Here is a 23,730-nt window from a genome sequence, read left to right as displayed (position 1 = left end):
TAGAGAGGTAACTTTATGAAGTATAATGACTCATGCTCATCATGTCAGTATGTGTTATCCAACTGTTTCTTATGGCATGAAAATCTGTTACTTTTTACTGATACTATAAGCGTGGAAAACCAAACAAAACCTGAGATCCTCCCCCTGGAACACAGTAGGTTTCAACAGCCTTTTGGAGTTATAACAAGGTTTTCCTTGATGTAGTGAACTGTTTACAGACCTGAGTAACTATCAAGGATGCCGGTGGTTATTAAGTGAGGTAGTTCATTTTTGATGAAAATTAGAAATAACAAAAACTGGTTTCTATTCTGTGCATTAATATGCCTGTCAAGCAAATGGAAATACTGTTTAAGGACTATCTAGTTTGTAAATGAATAAGGATTTCAGGCCTGGAGTAGAGAATCTGTATAAACTGTGCAGCCAAGGCAAAGACTGCTCTGTTGGAGGTGGAGTGTGTGGTTCGGCATAACAGGTGAACTGAAAATGATGGGTATGACAGGAGCTATATTTAAATGAGCCGAGTTGAAAGCAGTGCAAGAATAGAGGAAAATTATATATACAAATCACGGTGAATTCTGTCCTCCGCAGACCTATTTCTTTTGTCACAAGCAAAAATTGCTGCGATGGAACATGAGGAACTAACTTCTGTGACCGAATGAGTCGAAACAACAGTCTGAGTTTGGCAAAGGTACATGCCTTGTGGCACACGAAGGGGAAAGGAACAAATGTCGTCTGGACAAAACTGAGCAAAAGAAAAGTTTCATTTTCCAGGACTTCAGAAGGATTTTTCCTTGTGTAAAAGGAAACTTCAAGACCTCGATTTCCAGTGTTTTATGTCAAAGCAGTCATAGAACTTCTGAGCAAGAATTTGTCACGAAAGGTCAAAGTTGGGATTAATAATACTGTGAATGGGTCTTTATCCTAGCCAAGTTCCTGTGTTTTTTCAAGTTTTTTTACATACATTTTGGAGTTTCAGCTACTTTTGGTTTAAAGGGAGGACCGGGACAATGTAGAGCAAGTGACGTTGTTTCATACGACACTAGCCAGACTACACCAGCGTGGCATGAAGATCACATGCTTCCCGGTCTCTGGTACTGAGAAAATATTAAGGTAATTAAAGTCATAGTTTAGAGCGTATTCAGATCAGAGGAGCACTCCACAAAGGCTCTGATGTCTTTGTATTCCCAAGGGAAAGTCCTGGTGTTATCAAAGGCAAAGACCGCCTTTCATGTTTCATCTTGCCAGTCTGCACTGGGGTCAGCCCAGTATCCCTGCACTGTTTCTGCACTGAATAATTCACCATCTATTTGTACCATAACCTTTCATCCTACAGATAGATAAGTACAGGAGTAACTTTACTCCAGTTTTACCTCTTGACATTACTGAGATGACTTCTGTATTTCAAGTCATGTTCCTGGGTGGAGTCTTTTAGGTGGGGTGTATAATAAATTGCATGTTTTTAATTAGGGAGTTTTCACTGTCATTGAACTCTACGCTTAAAAGCACGCTATGCTTAAAATAGCAGATTACCTTTTTTGCTTTGATATAAAAGTTGAAATGCACTGTTCTTCTGTACTTCCAGACACCAGTAATCTCAGTAATGCTGCATTGAAGTGAATCTCCTCTTTGCTTTGGGTTTTTTCCCCTTTTTTCTTCTATACCGTATGGGTCTTGTATCTGTCCTTGTTATGTCAGACTTTCACAAGGGCCACTCAGGTTGATCTCCATGCTCATCCTTTCAGTGAACATCTTTACAGCTTGCCAGTTTTTCCCTCTAAAGAAACTTCCTACATATTGAGCAGAAGTGATAAAAATGATGTATTTTTTTCTTACCGCTGGAGAAGCTCCTGTTGGTACGGGCAGTATGGTGTGTGTTAGCGTTGTATCAGAAAGAGCCGCATTTCTCCTAAGTAGTGCTTTGTTATGAAGTTCATTTGACTGAAAATATTTTGCATGCTTAACTACCTGCTGGTGAATTTTTCTATGCCAAGTAATGTGTCAGGAGCTAGCAGAGCATAGTAAGTTAATTACTTGTGTGCATACTGTGAAGGAAAAGCAAACAGCAAGGCACCAGTGATACGAAGAATGAGACTTCATTTCAGTCGCCAGAGATTGTGTTGTTAATGAATCCGCTCAATCAGCAGGGAATTGGTAATGTAGATAAGACCAGGTATGGCTGTGTACTGATACGAAGATTAGTCCCTCAACCAAAACATTGTTTTTAGTGAGGGTTTGCTAATATTAAATAGTTTTTCAAAAGCACCAGTGAGATAGAATAACAGCCTGAATAATTATGGCTGTCTTGAAAAGACATCATGATGATGATCTTCCTATGTGCTCTACAGACACCATATAAATCCAATATCTTACAGATTTCACAGTTAAGTGATACACTCCAGATTCCATTTTATGTTATATGTCACCGTGGGCTGCCCAAACGCTGCTGTGACTAAACAGCACAGGGAAGCGCGTTCTAAGCTGGCTGCTGCCTTTCTCACATCGGGCCGAGAGGGGCAGGGAGCGCTGTGCGAAAGCACCTGCCTTGCTCCTGAGCATCCTTGCTGGCAGTACGTGAAGACGCTCCCATCGGAGGGAGGTCAGGCAGCTGTGGGAGCTGCAGGCAGGGAGATGAAGGGACAGGTGATGCTCTTACCTTGCCCTGGGGAAAATTCATCCCCGTGACAAGCTGTGGCCCAAAGCCTGCAAGCTGCACTCGGGGGTGACCGTCCCTAAACGAAATGTTCATGCAGCGCTGGAGGAAAGAACATTTATCCCAGCCTTTTCTTGTTTGTTTGTTTTTGTTTAACTCAGTGTTTGAATGTGCACCACTGGTACTGTGGGAGTGAAATCTCCTGCAACGCTCGCCCCAACTCCATCCATCACAGCAGTCGCTTTGCTGCCAGCTCTCTGCAGCAGCTGGTTTTTCCCCACAGCAGCTGCTCAGCTGTTTGCATGGAGGTAACCCGCCGCAGGGCAGCGCCGCAGGAGGAAAGAGGCTCTGCCTGTCCCGGCCGGGCAAGACTGCGGGGCCAGGGGACAGCAGGGCAGGAGGAGGGCTGCTGCCGGTGCTTTCCTCCAGCACTAACAAGTTTCTACCTAAAACTCATCCAGGCAGGAGGGATATGATGGAATAAGATCCACCTTAGGAACATTAGGTCCTTTTCATGACTTTGGTTTGTTGGGGTTTGTTGTTTTTTGGTTTGTTTATGGGTTTTGGGTTTTTGTGTTTTGTTTTTTTTTTTTAAACTCTGGACTTTCCTAATTGGAAAACTAAAGCTGGTTTTGAATAGTTTAAGCCATTTCGCTTAACGTACTGGAAATGGCAGATATGGAACAAAAATGAGAAAAAAGGTTGTAAGTGTTCTCTGTCAGCTACAGAAGCAGTGCTGTCTGCTGGAGTACCTCAGGCTGGATGCTATGGCTGCTTATTGTCTTCCTATTTATTCCTACTCCTGATGCTCTTAAATTAATGGTAGAAACATAGACTGAATGTTAATGGAAGTTGAGGCCAGGGTTCACGATGTGTCGTTAAGTAAAAGCTGGCAATCTCCCAGAAACTCTCCTAGGAGCTATTTTACTGGTGCATATTAGTGAAAGGGACAGCTGGATTGAAAAGGCTATTGTAACAGGGATGCTATTAAGAAGTTAGTTGGGCAAAAGTTGATTTTCACCTAGAAAGGCGATATCGTAGCAAAGCCAGTGTTTGTCAAGGTTTAATGAGTGATTTTGGGGACTGTAGTGTTGTCTGTGATATAATTAAACAATAAGGTCCTAGTATGGTGGCCGTCTTCTGGTCAGGTTAGGATCAACAAGGGGTATTGGAAAGCTGACGGTGACACGTGTTTCAGCAACAGATAATTTTATCTTCCTGATTTTATTTTTTAAGCCACCCTTTGCTTAGGACACTTCTGTTTTTTGTAAATTTTAAACCTGAGCCAAAGCAACAAGCGAAAATCATTTTTGTAGCAGGTTTCTTTTGAAATCGTGAGTACTTTCACTCCACCAGTGCCTCTGGATAGGCTTTATTGATATCAGCCCTCCCTCCCTTTATTCCCTTTCTATATTGCTATGTGCTCTCTGTGGGTGTTTTATTAACCTGCATCCTGCAAAAATTCAATAAAAATATACAATTTTTTCCTTTCTTTCCTCCTTCTTTTCTTTTTTTTTCATGCTGGCTTTCAGAGACAGAGCTCTGGGGAAGGCTCCTTTGGTTAGTTATGAGGAACAGATGGGAATCAAGAAAAGGTACTTTCTGTTCCTGTACCCACCTAAATTGGAGGTAATTAAGTTACAGTGAGGCATCATTTACGTTAGCAGTTTCTTTGGTGAGATCAAGGCTGTTAAGGGTACATGTGAGAAGTAGTAGGATTCAAGTCTGTGGTGCTTTGAGAAATAATTGGAACTGTGTTTTTCCTAAACGCGTTTGCAGGCAGCCCGGCACCGAGGTCCGTAGTGGGACAGTAGTCTTGCACAGTTACTGCGGTTTTTTTATCTCTGCAGCTCTCCTCAAGTTTTGAGCAGTCCTTGCAGATGCTCTGATGAGACAGGTGAACTTCTCCCTTTATAAAGGAAGGGAGGGAAATGGAGCGTGTAGCTCCTGGTGGTAGGAAGGAGACAGTGAGGCAAGATGGGAATTTGAGATTTCCTGACTTAAATGTCACGGCTTATTACTGTCACTGTCGTTCAGCGTTCATCTCTGAGCCGCTGGGCAGGTTCAGCAGCACGGGAGGTTTGATGCTTCAGCAAGGTCTCAGTCAAGCCCTCAAACAAGCCGAGATCTCTGGTTTAAAGACAAAACACCCCCATAAAAGAGTTTCTTAGCCCACCATGCCTGTTCTTGCAGGTTTTCCTCTTGCCTCACTCCTCCTGCAGCCTGAGGTCTCTCTACCACAGTTTCAGTTCAGCAGCCGCTCCCAGGCTGCTGCCCGGTTTCAGCTCGGGCTGGGTCCTGTGGGGGCCATCACCCGCAGTCCGGTGGTAAGGTCACTGGCACAGAGCGGCAAGCTGTCTGCTCGCCCCCTCGCATTTGCCTGCTCTGGGTGTTGGCAAGGGATGTTGTCATTAGCACCAAGCCAAATTCAGATCCTCTTCCTTCCTCGTCTTTCAACAAAGTCTTCTTGAAGTGTCCCAGGCCTCCATCTGCATCTAACAACTCATGGGTGGGAAAGTTTCCTGCCCGGTTTCTTCCTCTTGTTTCCTCTGTTTTATTTTCTCAGAGCTTTATTCACGCTGTGCTTTCTCCTTGGAGTAGCCCAGATGGAACCATGGTTTACATCAGCATTATATGTGCTTGCGCTCCTTCCTCATCTGTTTAATTCCATGAAACACCAGACTCATTTCTTCTTTTATCTTTGCTCTTTGGAAGAATCGGCGTTTCTTTTCTCTTCTGTCCCATGGGAAGGTTGATTGCCTTTCTGTTGTGCTAGTGGGTTATGCAGCTCAGGGAGATGGCTTTGGAGAAGAGAGCATGAAGCAAGGTTGTTACGAAATAGGGAAGGTTAGCCCAGGAGGGCTGCATGTTTTCAAATCTGAGGTGCTTCATTTTGGGTTGCTTGCAGCTCTGTCTTACGTTGTTCAGTTGTAAGCTTTTCAAGGCAGGAGCTGTTAGCTGCTCTGTACGTGGAAGAATGGAGCCCCTCTTCCTTCTGCAGTACTTGGGCACTACAGCAGTATCAGTATTTCTGCTGTCAAGGTCCATCATTAGACAGCTATTACCCTGTAAAGGAAAAAAGGATAGTGAGAGAGAGAGAGACCCTTCCGCAGAGAAAGTTGTCCCAGACGTGACCTGTCCGAGGCACCCGAGCCCTGTCTGAGGCACCCATTACTGAAATGTATGTCTTCCTCCCAGCAATGCAAAGTGCTGTCACTGAGCTACTGCATTGATTCATAACACATCTTCATTCAGTAATTTCCATTAGGATTTATACTTTTTAAAATTATATTTAGGAAAAAAAGTCTATTTTTATGTCTGTCCCTAGCCTTCGTGGAGCTTTACGCAACTAGTATAGGAATAGAAGAAAGTTAATTTACAATGTCTTCTTATAAATTAATCTCCTATTTTCTCCTTATATTGTAAGTTATCACCTCGTTTATTATATGCAGCTCAGGGGTGAGCAGTTTTAAAAAACCCTCAGACAGTTATGAAATGAATGGTGTGAGATGTCAGATACATCTATTAAAAATGCAGAAAATTATAAAAAAACAGAGGATGGAGATGTATATTGTCTCAGTCACTTGCCACCAGCAGGCACCTTCTATACCACAATTTATCCTCCCACTCAGTGAGTTCTGCATAATAATTTCATTGATATTGTTGTGCTCTGTGCTCAATATAAATATTTTTGAAATATTGGACTTACAAAACTCAACAGCTCGTTAGTTGTGTCCATCAAGAGTTTATTGTGTGAAACACCCCTTAAAAACCCCCAAACTATTTTGCCAGCACAGCTAGACTCAGTACCATTTTCACTTTTCTGTGGTGGTAAATTATTCAGCTCACAAATGCTAAAACTTGAAATGTTTATGGAAAAAGCTTGGTTTAGTAATTAAACTTACTCCACTTTATTGTGAGCTTCCTGCAACATTTGTCTTAAGGTCCTGGTGTTTCCTGATGTTGGATATTTATCATACATTTGTGCTGCCGGCAGGTTGATAGGTACAGTGGGAGCTTCATACAAGATTCATGGCAGCTTCATACTTTTTTGAGGAACACAATTAGGATGCAGAAAGTATGTATATGTATGGAGGAGATATATATATAAAAAAACACCCAATGTGTTTGTGACTGTGTGATACAGATGTTCACATACATACTAAGGAATGCAAAGGTTTTGAAAACATATACATAAAAAATTTTGCCAAAGATAATTGAAGGTTAGAAGGTTTAATTAAAGAACCCAGCAATAATTGTAGCATCTGTGGGTATGAAAATTTAAGGAGAACATGCACCTCACTCTGTCTTCAGATTTAAAAGCTGCAGACATTATAGGATAGTTTATATTTAGGAGCGTGGTTTAAAGCCTTTCTTTGCATCTGCCACATTTTGGCAGTGAGACAGTATCACTGACAAAATCAGTTTTGAAGATCAGCTTTGCTTTTACAGCCCCATGGCTGGGCATTTCTGTAGGTGTGGTGGCATCGGTGCAGAAAGGAGTTGGTGCTTCTGATGTTGCTACTAGCAGTTGCTCAAAGGTTATCTAAATCCAAACCCTTTTTGTTCCGTCTTCCTGTATTTGTGTTTGTTCCAACAACTGCCGGTTAAGATATCCCTTATCAGAGATTGTTCTTAGGGAAAATTTCTTTCAGCTTCTTTCAGTTCTCCAAAAAACTGTCCTTGGCTGTTTACGACTCTCACGTGTCTTACACACGCTTTTCTGTACTGAGCTTGCAGACTGGATGATGCTTAGACCTGTTTGGGTCTCAGCAAGCTCTTCAGGATCTTGCTCTTGGTATTCAGTCTCATTTTTCAAGCAGTAATTGGAATTTTCTGCAAGCATAAGTGTCTCATGTTAAACAGAGTGATGACAGAGAATAATAAAATGAAAAGCCCTTTTCCCTCAGGGTAGGAAATCCTGAAATCTTTGTTCAAAACAGCACTGTGAACTCCAACTACGGGCTCTCTTTCTCCATCTCTTTGATTTTGGTATGCCATCACTTTAGAGCAAGACAGCATAATTTCAGCAACTTTTCCCCCTAATATAATGATTCAACAACTTGATTGCTTTCTCTGCAATGGGAAGGCCCCTGAAAGATGCCACTGATTTTTATCACAGCTTTCAGGGATTTTTATACCTTTACCCCTGCAGCCTCATGGTAAATCACTCAGCAAGAGGTACGTCATTCAAATCGTTCTTTTCTGCCTTATATCTAAATGCAGTCTTTAGGCTTCATCCTACGGGGTTCACTTTATTTCTTCTTTGTAGGAGGGAACTGGAGGTGAGAGGAGAGGGCGAAGGGAGGCTGATTTTTCGGCTGATCTGGATCTGCAGTACGTGCCTTGCCTCCTGTCATAACTCACATGGCATAAGCACCTTCCTTTGGTGCCTTCCTGGACTTACCTGATGGAGTTGCTTTTAAATGGCAAAAACTGATGATGAAGTCTTAGTTTATTGCATCAAGTAGCAGTTTCAATCTGTTTGTCCCAGGTAACAGAGAGAAGCCCCAGACCGAGATTTTTGAAGTATCTTAAAATGCATTCAGTTCCGTAGTGAATTTCACTGATATTTGATTGTTTTAAATGATTTTTTTTTTCCTGTTTGAAAATTCAGCCTGCTATTGAAGTTCATTGCTTTGTAGCTGAGTAAGGGCACCACTTCCTTACTCTTTCTCAGTGTGAAAAAAGGAACCGGTTTTGTTTACTGGTAGTGACATTTCTTTTCAGTGTTTCTTGAGATTTGGCTCATGATGGAGCAGTTCAAGTATGACAGGGACTCAGAGGCAGACATTCACATCTTTAGTGTTGCTCAGCTAAATGCTGAGATGGTTGGGCAGGTCGTAGCTGCCAGTCCATGCAAAGTAAAGCATCCCTATTTATCCAGAGCCTATAAAACTTGCAGAGGTTCTTACCTGTTGTGGTCCTTTAAGTTAAGCTACCCATCCAGAGCTGTGCAAGCAAAGGTTAGGAGGTTTTTGTGTGAAGAGGAAATGCTATTTCATTCCATCCATCCTTAATAACTGGTTGGATTTTGCCATAAGAGAAGCCTGGAATTTTCCCTTTTATACCCACTTGCGCAGAATGACACGATATCTTCACGTATGTGAAATAGCGAGACACTTTTGGAAATTTCGTGTCAGAGGCTGTCCCCATTGACTTTCAGGTGAGAGCTGACTTTTAAGCACTTGAATCCTTTCTGATTTTGTTTCTTGTGCTTTAAGCAGGAAGGTAGCGTGTGGTACGTGCTAGAGGCAACCAGCTTGGTTGGCATCACTTAACATACTCGACCAAATACCACTGCCATCCAAGAAGATACCAAGCCACTGCTTAGCAGGTCTTTTGCCCTGTTTTGGATGAACTCATCCCACATCCTTCCAACCCAGCAAGAAAAGAGCCTTTGCTACTTTACATGAACTATGGGCATGCTGCCTCTAGTATAGATCATGTCTTCATATGAGGATAGCTTCTGTTGGTGTTACAAAACTGACCGTGCAAGTGAGCAGCAAGAGCCGTCTGCGTGTGGGGCAGTGAGGACGAAGTAGGGCTAGAAAGCGGTGAGGGTTATAAGCCTTTCTGCAGTGCCCCTTTTCTTATGGCTCTGTAAATATCTGCCTTGCACATAATCATGGACGAATGATCTCTCATATTAAGAAGATGGGATAGGATGTCCCCATGAAGTGACCAAACTAATGTGCTTTAATTGCAGAATTGAGGGGGTTTGGTTGCTTTGCAATCATTACTGCCATTTTCATTCAAAAATGAAAAGTTAAGAGGCATCAAATACAGACAAAGATTTGTCTGAGATAATTTTGTTTAAAAAAAAAAAACCAACCAAACAAATGAAACAACAATAAGAACAAATAATAAAAAAACCTCCAACATTAAAACCCCTAAACTAGTTCTTTGCATGCCAGGCCTGGGATTTAAAGTCAGATTTTAGTGAAAATATTAAAAACAAGTGAAATTAAAAAAAAAACCAAGTGTTGATATTTCTACTTCTTTCCCAACTTGTAAATGAATCATCAAAATCACATTACTCAAAAATAGCTAATGTCTGTTAAATTATATCTGGATATTGTGTAAAGACACGTGTTACACGCCAGTCTGTATCAGAGTAGCTGATCCATTAATTGTAAAATGATTTAAAATCAAGGAAATGCCCGTGGCATTAATAAGAGATGTTTTAAACAAAAGATTGTGGAAAGAATAATAATTTTTTTTTTTAAGTGGAAGTTTTTATACAAGCTTTAATTAGATTTTGGCGGAATACATTATTTTAATGGTTTTTCACTAATGAAGACTGCTCATTGTTTTGGTTGTACAGTAAAAAGAAGAAAAAAGTAATCTTGGATTCTATTTAAAGAGCAGCCTCTGTATTAAAAAAAAACTATTAAAGATACTGCAGTCATTGACAGAAAGATTTTGCATGAGAAAAGAATGCAGAATCCATCTAGGAAGCATCAAGTAATTTCAGATGAGGATGGGTGATAACATCTCTGGCGTTACGTGTTGTTTGAAACGTCACGTGTAAGAAGCTGCGGTGTTGCTGAGGTTCCTGACCCCAGCTCTGCTTTCACGCCTTGGAAGCCAGCGGCCCTTTTCCCCCTGATTTCAGCGGAGATAAGGTCAAGTCCCTGGAGACCTGGCTGCAATCCAAAATGAGCTCGCAGGCTTGCCACCCCCGGGAGATTGATGGGCTCTGCAACTCCCTGAGCTGCAAGTGGACGCAGGGCAGGGTTTCGGTGGAGCTGGAGTTCCTGGGGCTGCGGCGGAGAGGTGCTCTGTCCTGTGTACCAGCCCAAGCCGAGGAACAGAGCAAGCGTCCGTGTAGCTCTGTGTGGTGGGACTGGCTGAGACAACACCCTGCGGCAGCTGGGAGAGGGTGGCCTCCTCTCTGCGATGCTCAGGGGATCACTGTGGCCAAATTCCCTTTCCTCACTGCTTTCCTTAGCCCCCAGCCCCATCCCATCACTCAGGCATTCTCCAGTCGCCATCTCATCTTGCTGCCATGCATTTGGTTGACCTGGGGGGTGAACACAGCCCTCCTTCCCCCGCGTGTGCACTTAGTTGTTGGACTCGAGCACATGATTTCCTGGAGGCAGGACACTGACTTCAGTGTCTGGAGATGCCAAATGTTATCAGTCCGTTCTGTTTCTGTGCTGCTCTTGCATCAAATACTCCAGCTCCAGGATGGGGCTGTCTAATGTTTACCTTTGCTTGCATGTTGCCCAACCATCTCAGTAGAAATGTGTATTATTTATTAACACAGGTGAGGGCTCTTAACTTGTTTGGGTTTTTGGAAACTGAATTATCTGTCAGACCTTAAAAGGCCAATTCAAATTCATTCCGAATTTTATTTGATTAAAGCCACGATGCTTACTGTTGGAAAAATGAAATACAAATAGCCATAAGTTACTCTGTTTCAGATGGGTAAATGTCACACACAGAATGAACGGATTTTTTTTACTAGGTTTAAGTGAAACAGAGTCTTTATTTAGTGTCATGTTTTTATTTAAAAGCATTTATTTAAAGTTCTAAAAAACAAAGAATTCAATAAAGCAAGACAGGTGTAACTGCAAATGATTAATGATATAATTCTCAGTACTTTATTAAGTGTCTAACGCTGAAGAGATTTATACAGTGCAGAATGGCAATTGTGCTTTGATGGAAGGAATAGGTAATCAATACCTGCAAGCTTAGAAAAAGTGTTCTATTTCCTCCTCTAATGATATAGGGTTTTTTGCAAGGCAAGGATGTCTGGAGCATGAGACACTTGGAAGAAGAATTAATTTGAAATCTGTAGTGGAAGATCAGTTTCAATTAAAACTGCACTTGAATGTCCATGGAAAAAAGCAAGCAGTTAGGCCTAAACCTTCTGATGGCTACCAGTGAATAAATGAATCCCACTACACTATTCTTGATTACATTTTATAGGTTGTTGAGCTTGTTTTTTCTGGGTAGGGGATAGAATTTATTTACTTTGGTCTCAAACTCAAAAATAAAAATTTTCTTCTCACCCCCCTAGCCTGCCTTCGCCTTTTTATGCTAATTGTTAAAGCTGGGATGGCCCCAATCCTGTGCTGCTAGGAATGGAGATGTTGGGGTCGTGGCCTCTATTTCTTTCTAGAATTGCTGCCATAATGGTGTAGGTCATATTGCGTGTAATAATTTGCATATCAAAAACTTCTGAAAGAAATTAATGGAAAACCTAGCCGTTTATAAAATCTTGTGCTGATTTTAACTAGCAGGTCTTGAACCTCTAAATCAGAGCTTAGCCTTATGACTGTAATTTGGGATATCAGGACTTGAAGTCACAGCACCAGCACTAAGCTGGGGTTTTGAATTGCTGAGAGAGTTTCATTGCATTAGATTTTTCTTTAATAATTCAGCACCAGTACAGAAACATTTTATGCATGAAAACTAATACTGTCACATGAAGAGAGCAGATACTGCTAGGCTTTTTTTTGTAAATTATAGATTTAGAAGCAACTGAAGCTAATGTATTTATAGAAAGAGATGTACTGCTGTTAAATTAATCCAAACAAGTTAAATTATTTTTTAAAAAAGCAGATAATTAATGTTTTTTAACATGATACAAAGCTATACAAGCCTTTAAAGGTCTGTGGAAAAACTACATTTCAGTGGGAGTCAGTCCAGGTACCTAAGTCACTTGAGGTCTTAATTCAACATGGTGGTTTGTTTGTTTGTTTACCCTTATGGCTTATTTTATTCATTTTGACAAGACAGTTTTCAGTGCAAATTGGTTGAGAGCTGGCTATACTTTTTAAAAAAAAAAAAAGTCTTTGTGACAAGATGCATGGAAGGAACCCTACGGTCCCTGTTAAAATAAATCCGCCTACTCAAAAAAAAAAAAATCTCCCCATTGACACCAAAATACTTAAAAAAGAAAAATTTGAGTGCACAGCTCCTTTTGAATGCACAGCTGAAACCACTGCGATAGCCTCTGTGAGCAGAGTGCTTTTGAAAAGCTCACACCATGTTTATAACAAAGCCAAAAAACAAGAGCTGGCAGGTTTGATGATTATGTGTAGTACTAAACATTTTAAAGCAAATTCCCAAATTTCATGGAGTAAATGCAAGGTTATATGAAAAGTAAATCTGAATTGCTAATTAATTCACTGCAAACCAATTACTAAGAGCATCCAGATTCAGGAAAAATATCTGTGCTTGAGTAGAACATGTTTGGTTTTCCCCATGTAGGGTTCTTAATAATTCTGTTCTCCTTGGTTGTGGTACATTGGGAAATTAACTGGAAGTGGCTTTTGCTGACAATACAAGTTGAACCATGAGATAAACGGAACTGATTTCTAACCTGGGCAGATGATGTAAATGATCTTTAAAGGATGTTGTAATTTTGCCTAATTGTAGTTGAAAGTAAAACACTTTCTTGTTGTTGTTTTTGTTGCCATACAGTATTTGTGTGCAATGAGTATAGCACAAAATCTTGCTATTGATTAAGTGTCCTGCATTAGCCCACGGGAAGATAGGAAAAGTGCATTTTGCAACTAGGCAGATTAAAACCCAGGGGCCAAAGAAGCTGGCCTTTACAATTGCTGGGTTTGAATGGCACTAATTGAATTTACATATGCTTCTCAGATGCAAGGGTAATAAATGCATATTGGTGCATCATTTACTGCTGTCTGCCTATCAAGCAGACATGCTGACTATGTAGTTCGGAGGTACAATACAGGTATGACATCAGGGGTCTCAGGAGAGCAGAGTTCAACTCTGGGTTGTAACTTGGTTTTGGTAGATGAGCTTGGGCAAATTGCTTCCCTTCTCAGGCCATCAATTTCCCTGTCTTTACATGAGAATAATGTTGCTGATCTCTGCTGTAAAGCACTTCAAGAACTGTGAGCAAAAAGTGCTTTACAAGAACTCTGTGCTGTTATTTCAGGAGCTTAAACCACTGTTTGCACTCATAGGAAGATAATCTCTTAGTCTCTGTTAATACAATTTAAGAGTTGGAGAGGGAGGTCATAAGAAAGATTTGACATTCACTGGAGATCCTCCTGCGTGTGCTGCTGAGGGTCCCTGGTGTTACAGTGCATCTAGAGCTGGTACATGGTGGGGATGACAAAGTCTTTGCCTGAAACCCTTTATTTTTACGTATTATTTCTATTGACTGTTCGTGCTGGAGAACCTCGCAGAATGGGCAGGGTGAGTTAGGGCTGTGGCACACAACCTCTGGCAGATTTAGTGGTGGTTTGTGATACTACCTCCACCACCACACTGTAAGACACTGCGGCTTTTCTTCTCCCAGCAGCAGTGCTGGTGCAATCCTGTCGCGAAATTTAGTTAAACAATTTGGGGGTTGAGGACTCATTAATACACCAAAAAGTAATCTGGAGCTGGCGAAAGCTGCGGAACAGAAGCAGGATGCGCTCCTCCTCCTGTGCCTTGTGAGTTGGGTAGACAGCTGTGATAACAGCGAGTATCTTAAACTACTAAAAAAATACTTTAAAGCGTTATGCTGAGCCTATGAGGACCATGACGTGCTGGGGGCAGAGGCTGCTGGTGTTATTTCTCTTTGCAGCTGTAGCATGCTCTTCTCTTACTGACCTTGAACGGTGGCTAGTGATGGGCTCACAAAATACAGAAGCTTATATTGCTTTCCAGAACTTAAACTACTCCCTGCATTTTTTTTAAATAAAAAAAGAGAGTAGAGAGGTGTGGAGAGGAGGAGAGGTGACAGTATTTGGCTCTGTGTCTGCTTTTGGCTAGCTGTCATGTGATACGGACGGCTCTGATGTGCCCAGGTACAGCCATGTATGCAAGACACTGCCTGTCAGTCCTTGGAGCTTCTCATGTACTGCTAATATTTGACTTGACTTGTTTTGAGAGGGGAGTTTACATCAGGTGAGAACAGACTGTGCTAATAAGGAAAACAGAAAAGTCATGTAAGAAGAGCAGCAAAAGAAAGTTACAGTGTTTTCCTGACAGGTCATTGTCCTCTTTACTTCCTCCATCCAGAGTAATTTATTTTCTTCCTTTGTTGTTTTCCTCAAATTTACTAATATACATTTAGCTTAATTCTTTCTTTTTCTCTTTTCTGGCTTCAAAACCTCCAAAAGAAATGAGATCATTAATAAAGATCGTATTATCTAAGCAGAGTATTGCATAAACACGAGTTAATGGGTAGCTGTTACGTTATTTGTCTCATGTGAAAAGGTAAACTATATAGTAATATATTAAGGCTGAAGCTTTAGGAAAGTTCCTGTAACACCATGGTAATTGATAACATACGCACGAGGGGAACTTGGGAATTGCAGATAGTTTTATAGAATAGTAATTAAAAAAAAAAAAGGCCATTGTTCGTTACTGCTAGAGGCAAAGTTGGAGTACTGCGCAATGCTAATGGATTTCAATCTCCTCATAAGTTTACAAGTCTTAACCTCTTTCAAACACGAGAAGTGTAACTGCGGTGGAGTTACCTGGAGAGCTTAAGTGCTTCATCCTCTTACTTAAGAGTTATCCAGAAGTATTGAGCCACTGGAATGTTAATTGGCATTGCTATTTTTTAACAGGTACCTATGGTCCCGAGCACTGGGTTACTTCCAGCGAGAAGTGCAGAGGGTCTCACCAGTCTCCCATAGACATCGTAGACCATCAGGCCCATGTTGGAGATGCATATCAAGAACTGCAGCTTGATGGTTTTGACAATGAATCTTCAAACAAGACTTGGATGAAAAACACAGGAAAAACGGGTATGTTCTTTTCTGTTTGTCTCCATAGCCTGCCTGCAGTCAATTAAAAATTCAAGCCATGTTCCACCCTCCTCCTTGTTCATTGTTCTGTTGTTTGGGTTGTGCTGCCTTTTTTTTTTTTTTTTTTTAAATATAATTTTCCAGCAGCAGCCACCTATCTCTGCCTCTGCATTCTGTGCAAAGCTAGTTCTGCAGATTGATTTTAAGGGTTTTTTTTAAGGGATTTTTTTTAGGTTCTCGGTATAAAATAATTCTCTTGGTAGTCAGTTGTTCCTCAGAATAAAAGGCTGTATAAGAGTTTCAAGGTGTAACCTTGAATTATCAGCTTTGGGAGGCTGTAACATCTAATCCAAAAGAATGCTGAGATGCAAGGCTCAGGGGGAAGGAAAGGGGAAGTCTTAGAAATTGGAAGGTTTTAGAGAAGAAAGAGCAATATCTGCTCAGAGTAGTGGGGGCTTATTAATGTGTTTCTGATATGATTATAGCACTGTGTTCTTCACTGAACTGAATCCTCTTCTGCTCTGTCTGTTCTGGCTTTTAGAGAAAAGAACAGTCAGAGTACTGCTTATTTTTACCAAAACAGTTCACCGAAAGGTCAAGGTTGATTTATATGCAAAGCCACATGCATTTGATTACTCTTTAATTCTAGAAATGTAAAAAGCAGAAATTATAAGGCCACCCTCTTCATTTGACAAGGTCAAATATTTTTAAGGAATTGGATTAAACCACTAATTAATTCAATTTTATTTATTGGAAGTATATTTTTATCTTTATTAACATTCAACATGCATCTCTATAGTGCTTTATGTAACATGTCCCTAGTCAGAGGTCTGCTAGCAAAACCCAGGACATGTACCTGCTCCGGGAGTTTGCCACAGAGCTGTGCACGCAGTGTGACCTCAGATACACCCATTGCTTCCAGGGGACTGTGGATCTGAGCCGCAACCTGGAGTTCAGCAAGCGCTTCAGATCCAGTTCCAGCAATTCAGGATCTTAGCAGGAGTTGAGAGTTATTGCCCCTCAGATGAAATGGAGTGACGGGCTGTGATCCTGTTTTTTTTCACCGCAAAGCAAATCCAGTTAACATAAACCACCACCAAGCATAGCTTGGGTTTTTGATGCATTACTGAGGATTTTTTCCAGCTTCACTAAGAAATGCTCCTGTTTGCTTTGAAATCCTGACTTTGTTGCCCTTTGTAGCAACATGAGGTTCAGGCAAGGTTGAATGCTATGGAAATTTGGTGCTTAATTAATCTATTCATGTTATGCACCCTGCCCTTTTGGTCACAGAGGGGTGTTTGTAGTAACCAGCAATAAATGTAATTAGAAATACCACGAAAAAGTGATGGTGCTATTCTTCTAAGAAAGATGCTAATGCTATACTGTATGTGTAATAGGAACATACTGCTGCACGTATAATAGGAAACCATGTTGAACTGAAACGTGCCAGCAAATTTTCCAGTCTCCACGCAGTTGGCAATGAAAGCTGTATCTTCAGTCTTCTCTGCTGGGTGATTTTAGCACTGCCGTTATATTTGATTTCCTCACCCATTGGGGTATGGATTTTTGCTGACAAGTTATTGCTTCGCAGAGCAACAGTAACTGTCACTTTTCTTGGTAACTTACGGCCTTTTACTGGTAACGTGAAGACTCTCTTTGCCTTGCTGTCATCCCTGATTTCTTCTGCTGAGCTCTTAACTCCTCCCTTATTTTATCAAGTCCCATTCCTTTTCTTGGTTTTCTGACCTTTTGAAGAAACTTGCCTGGGATTAGTTTTTAAGGTGGTAAGTGGTAGAGCAGCAAACCAAGTAGGATATTTTGGCTTGTGGGTAGAACATAGAGGCAGGCTGTGCCATAAATTGCGATGCATTTTGGCAGCGGAGTCTTGGAGCAGATGGCCACATGAGACCTTCATATTGCAGACTGACAGAGACAGTAAACTAAATATCTGTTTAAGCAATGGTGACGGATATAGAGGGCATTTCTCAACAATTAATGACTGGTTAAAAGAGACAGGGGTCCGAGGGAAAGCCAAAGGCCCTTAACCTTGATGCTCATTAAGTGGCAGTAAATGTGTTACTTGGGTTATTGTTATTGCTATTGGACCAAGTAATTTTTTTTTTCGGATAGAACAATTAGTTATTTTTATGCTCTGAAATGTTAAAAGGTAAAGGGGTTATTGCTATTTAGATTTGTTGTGCTCTTTCTTGTTTCCTCCCCCCCCATATCAGGTAAAGGGCAGACAGTGTACAGAAAACAGTGTTTCATTCAGAAAATGGAAATGGATTCATTAAGCCCATGTCTCGACTAGAAATGCTTTTGTGCATGATTACACTGGCAAAGGCACTAATGTGGGTTCAATTTCATCACCATAGTAGCTGGTTCCCAAGTCGTAAAGATCACTTGGAGAGTATAAGCACATTTCATAGTTGTATTTGCATTAGTTGTTTTCATTTGTGCCACCTTATAATTAAGTGTTAGCTGGTGTCACCCGGGCCTGAGGCTGATGAGGCTTCTTCAAGCCCGACCTGCCCTGTGGGAAGAGCGGACGTGGGAGCAGTACCCTCGCCTGCATTACACAGACATTGCCACTTTACCCCTTTTTAGGTCACTGAGAATTTCTAAAAACTCCTTTCACTTACAGAAACCTACTAAAATTTCTACCAGAGATGTGTTGTTGTTAAGTACTTTTCCTACGTGATGTGCATCACTCTGGCTGGTCCTGACCGTCAGAGCCGCTCTGCTAAGGCAAAGGAAGAGCTGCTTTGTATCCAGGTTTTTTTTTTTTGCTCTAATGATCGTGATGGCCATACAGCTCCAGCCCTGATCCTGCAAATGGCATCACGCAATTGCGATCCTGGTGGCTGTGCACCACCTCCTTTAGTTTTGTAATCTCAATTATATAGTATTTTAAATTAGCGGGCGTTGGGGGTTGATTCCTTGCTGTGCACTCTACAGAAATCATGGGATAAAAGCGGTGGCTCCCGAAGCCCAGGAAAGTTATGTTTGGTTGTTCCAGTCCTGAATACTAGAGATCACATGGAAGGGAGGGAAGCCCCCAAATCATTGGCAATAAGGGGATACTGCTAAGATAGGAAGGTGATGGGAACATGTGTCGTACAGCTCAGCAGTGTAAGAAATACTGTAAAATGAACAATTAGATGAACATTTCAGATTGTACATCCTCCTAATTATCCTTTTAATTATTCATCTAAAACAAGTAAAATGACCCCTGACAGAGCCATAAATGATTTAGGAACTATCAAATATTTATTAGATGCAACTGAATCCCCACAGAGGTTTTTAACAGATGCACACGAATCTGCTTTCCTGTATTCCTCATCTCCTACAATTTTATCTGTGGAATTTATAACCAATTGAGTGAGATTTTCAGTATTTAAAATACTGCTGAGCTCACTGAGAATTTTTTAAGGGAGGAAGAGAGCAGTGGTGCTTTCAGTCACTTATGTTTCACAGATTTGGTGTAAGAAGACAGTGACCACCAGTAGTACCCTGGCTGACAGAGGCAGTATCCTATAGCTGATCTTGCACCACCCGTCTTCCTACACAAACACTTTGATGCGAAGGGAGTGCTGAAGGAACCAGAAATCATGGAAGAAAATAGACCTGTGATGTTGCTGGCACAATTTAGAAACATCTGAACATCTTATGCAACTTAACATTTAGATGGTTTTAACGTAAACAATTTAAAGTTGAGATGTGTCTAAATTGTACAGTTGTACCTGAGATGAGGCTGCTGTAGCCAACTGCCTGTACTCACAGGAGGGCAGCCCTGGTGTGGCAGAAAGCCTAGCCTGCAGCAAAGCCTGCCACTGGTTCACCAACAGAGGAATAACTTTTATTTCACAACTAGCTTTTTTGTTTTTTCAGCAGTGAATAAAATCCTCCCTCTTACATAATAAAATTGGATTTATGTTAATGTTCCCATTGTGATGACACAGTTGGCTTGAGAACACAGAGAAATCCTTGTGGGTTATGCTATTCCCATTAAAAAAAAAAAAAAAATTCAAAAAAACAACCCAAAAACTTTAATCACAGGATTCTGGGCACAGCAAGCGGTGGTCTGCAATGGCTTTTACAAGAATAAAATTCTAATTTTAGTTCTGTTTTTAAGCAACAGTGTTGTAAGGGATGAGAAGAAAGGATTTTGTAGGGACTAATTTTTAGGAATCGTGCATATTAAAAATGGGAGATGCTAGAAAGGCAGGTGATCTTGTAGTGAGAGCAGCAGACAGGCATTTTTTGAAAGCTGGATTCAGTTCTTGGTCAGACCATAGACCTGCCCTGTAACATGTACCAGCTTCCACCATACGATTTTGCCCTCTATTTGGACCTACAGCTTTTATTGTTACATAAAATACAAAGGCTTTTGGAAATGAAAAGAAAATACAAAGAAGATCCTTTTGACCCTTATTGAATCACATAATAATAATGTCAGAGTTACTGTAATAAAACCCAGTTATTATGGAGGACGTCTCGTGAGTGGGTCTCAAAAACGTTATTGTCACTCTCCCCATTTTACAGAAAGGAGGAGCAGGAAGGCTAAGGAAAGTACTTGCGAAGTCCAGCAGTAGAGGTGGGACAGGGCACAGGGTTCCCCGCCCCCCCCAACAAAACAGAGGAAATCCAACAAGCAGAGGATCCATTCTTTTCCTAACTTGTGATCTACAGACCTTCAGTGGTTTGTAAGGCCAAGGAATGTGGTCAGCCATTACTCTCTGGAACCACATTAAACAGGTTTTGATGGAGTTTGCCATTTAAATTTAATAAAAATCCAATAAGGAGGGCAAAAAGTCCTTGAGAATGTTGGACTTTGGGATTTTCTGTAGTCTATGTAACTTCATAATCACTTCCATAATTAGCCAGCATTACTTGTAGACTTTTTTTTTTAAACCAATCCCTGTAAAGAGGAAAATGATGACCTGACATTTTACTTGCATTAGAAGAAGTATTCTAATATAATGAGCAAAAACTGTAAATGCTTCCGAAAAACTGTGCTAAGAACGTCTTTCTCCTTGTTCTATGTCTGCAGTTGCTATCCTGCTGAAGGACGATTATTTTATCAGTGGTGCCGGGTTGCCGGGCAGATTCAAGGCAGAGAAAGTGGAGTTTCACTGGGGTCAAAGCAACGGATCAGCTGGCTCTGAGCACAGCATCAATGGCAAGAGGTTCCCCGTTGAGGTGAGTGGAAAGACATGCGCTTATGTTCTCGAAAAAAATAAAATCAGAATGTATTGCTGTAGTTTGAGACGACTGTGAAATAGGGCAATGTTTCTTTCAGTGAACATATCACTTTCAAGGCCCTTCCGGCCCTCGCAGCACTCTATCTATCATCTCTTATGTGCTTTTGCAATGTCAGCTGTGGGCTTTGCTTTGCTAGCGTAGCCAGCTCTCACGTCCCATGGGTTAAGCTGCAAACAGCCACTTTTCTCCTTTCTCCCATAAGCTTTTCATGTGTGGGAGGATCTCCTTGCAAATATCCGCAAAGTGACCTCATTGTCCTCCAAATCTTTTCTTTCCCCTGATCCTTACAAACAAATAGCAGCGGTTTGGGAGGCGTTGTGCTGAGACCGCCGTCTTTCATCGGTATTGCTTCCTTGCACACGTACGGCCCTCTCTCTACCTGTGTTCAGCTGCGATCCCTTGCCTTGTACTAACAGGGCATCTACATAGATCTATGCAAACATCTGTGCGTTTGCTCTGCCTGTGCAGGAGCCAGCTGGACCCCAGCCAGCCCCGGCCTGACAGCCGCCCGGCTATCCTAGCAAAGCGCTGTGCCGCAGCAGGAGCAAGGTATCGGCTCGGGCACAGCACCCTGCGAACGCGGCTGTGTTCGGAGCACGGGGCTGGGCGACTGTCTGCAGCTGCCCGCAAGGACGTGCCTTTAGATGGCAGGGAGGGTCCCGGTGCCGTGGGCCGCTGTGGAGCCTGGTGCGGTTGGGTCTTGGCTCGTGACTGATAGTCCTAGGTCGCTCTGTCGTCAGTGCAATGTTTTCTGTGTCAACAGGGTTTGTTGATACTTTTCACTCTATATTCAAGGTTTTGCATGGTGAGATAAAACAGATGTTATCTGGGATTACCTTTGCCTGTCAGTAAGCAGATAAGCACTTTCAGAGCGTGGCATGTGGACGTGAGCAGGTTGCGGGAACCTGCGCTTGCCCAGAAAGCTCACGTGTGGGCAGAAATGGTTGTCTTCTGAGCTGGGTCTTGCAAGAACTCGATTCAGCTCCCAGTTTGCCATAATTCGTCACATGTGGCTTTAGCCAAGTCAGATTTTTCAGGAGGTGGGAAGGGGCTTCCAAAGCACAAAGGGAAGTTGTAATAGACTCTAGTGCATGACCAAAACCTCCAATTTTTACCTCCCTGCTCCAACTGCCCCATCACACGAGAATTAGAAGCCAATTTTTGTCTCCCAATTCTGAACCTGTGTGTTGGATGTTCTGTGAGGCAGAGATTTTTTATCTTCTTTCTAACAAAGTTTTCCAACAGCTTCTGGCTTGATGCAGCTGTGATTTCTCCCAAGGGGCCACCCCTGAACACATGGACCAAAGGCCCAAACATTGTCATGCTGCCCTGTCCATCTCAGTTGGCAATACTGATATTTGTGAACCTATTTCTGCATGACAGAAGGAGCACTCAGGAAGTCTACAGAGCCAGTCAACTCCTCTTCTGAAATTTCAGAGTGGAGATGGTAAAGGAGCCTGGGCCTTCTTGTTTGTGTCAGAAATAGTATTTCCACTTCACAAACCCTTTCTTATAATGCCAAGGCTATTTGATGCTGGCTTGATGAATGGAAGCTATTTTACTTTGGAAAATAGCAAATTCCTAAGAAATAATTTTCCTTTGGTTTAAATAGTCTTCATTTTCTTTTCAATTGGTTGGAATACTAATTTTTTTCTACTTTGGGAAAAAAAAAAAGGAGACTGCCTTTCAGAATTTAGGTCACTTGTTTATGAATGCTGTACAAAATAAATTGCTGTATCAGATAGGTTTAGTGTTAATCCTAATAATGAAAATGTAATTTTCCAAGTGATTTGTATTCATTGCAATGACATGAACCTCTGTTCTCTGGCCTTCCTGGGTATGATGGCATTGGCAGAATTCCCACAGCCTTTCCTTTACTGTTTTGTAAAAGAAGAGCAGTTTCTAAACCAAGCCTTTCCCCGTTGTGATGCTATCTACCTCCTACCCAAGAATTCCAAATTTCAATCATGTGCTGAAAAGGATTTTCATGGGTGGATTTTGAAGGGTCCAGCAGGTCTAAGGTGATGAAACTGAGTTGTTCTTTCCGATACATGCAAAAGCAGTCCTCATAGTTGGGATTAGACCTCTCAAACAGTAACTGTACATGTATGCATGGTGGAGCTTTTAATTTGTAATGCTAATTGTAGTTCAGCTTGCAACTGTCTGATGCAACCCTAATTGCCTGACGCTGGGAGGTCTGTGCCAGAAATACTGTACTTCATTTGAGAAGTGGCATTTCTAGGAAGGCTGTAGAAAGGAAAAAACAAAATCCTATCCTACAGAAGGCAAAGCCCAAATCATTCTGATTATTCTGAGCCCGTGGACATAGGTAAAGCTTTTAAGGAGCACGCAGGTATTGGCATTCCAGGTCTGCAGCAGTTACAGTGGTGATGCAGCTGAAAGGAAACATTTTCTGAGTCTAATTGTGCAACCAGATGTGGACTATGCAAAACACATTAGTTCCAAAGCACATCCCAAGGGAATGCAGATAGATCAGCTTCATCCATAGACTATGCTCTGTGCACATGAAGTTTAGATGGTTTTTTTCCTCTGGGAAACAAAGTGCTTGCTGGTAGTCTTTTTTCTTGAAGAGGATGCAGAAACTAATTAGAATTGTCAGATATAATACAAAGCATTATTGTTTGACCATGTTGTTTGGTTTTTATTATTACAACTAATGTGTCAGATGGTAAGGCTGTCTACGTTAATTGGTTTCCTTCATTGAAGCCCATCTGGATCATATTTTTTTGTGATTTATATGTTAAATTAGTTGGTAAGATATATGAGAGAACATCCTTTTGTTTCCTGCTTTAAAGGCATGTTGGATCAAAGGCGTATTATCTTGCAGTACTTTTATGCATATGTAGCATGTTGCGATTCCTTTTCAAACCATGGCATATGTAATGGTATTCTTTTATTATGTGGTCTTGATTGCTTATTTATTGATTAGATTTTCCTTGGTGATACTTGAGCCTTATGAAGCCATTATGAGCTTGTCTGTGTCTGAAGTAGCATTCATGAACGGAGATGTCCATATGCTTCAAACTTTCATCCACAGCCAGGTTCCAGTTTGATACCAGGCCT

The 23,730-nt window shown here is 41.4% G+C and overlaps 1 protein-coding gene across 2 annotated transcripts in view; it reads left to right on the top strand.

The window, feature by feature from the left end:
* Positions 1 to 23,730, top strand: part of PTPRG (protein tyrosine phosphatase receptor type G) — a 422,925-nt gene that overhangs the window by 210,281 nt on the left and 188,914 nt on the right. For both annotated transcript variants that reach the window (XM_050904924.1, XM_050904923.1), the window contains exons 3-4: positions 15,202 to 15,381; positions 20,435 to 20,583. In XM_050904924.1, the coding sequence (XP_050760881.1) occupies positions 15,202 to 15,381; positions 20,435 to 20,583 (329 nt within the window). The remainder of the gene's footprint in view (positions 1 to 15,201; positions 15,382 to 20,434; positions 20,584 to 23,730) is intronic.

Source organism: Gymnogyps californianus, chromosome 13 (genome assembly GCF_018139145.2).
Source record: "Gymnogyps californianus isolate 813 chromosome 13, ASM1813914v2, whole genome shotgun sequence".
Lineage (NCBI taxonomy): Eukaryota > Metazoa > Chordata > Aves > Accipitriformes > Cathartidae > Gymnogyps > Gymnogyps californianus.
Note: the sequence above shows the minus strand (reverse complement) of the source record. Positions and strands in the feature narration are given on the sequence as shown.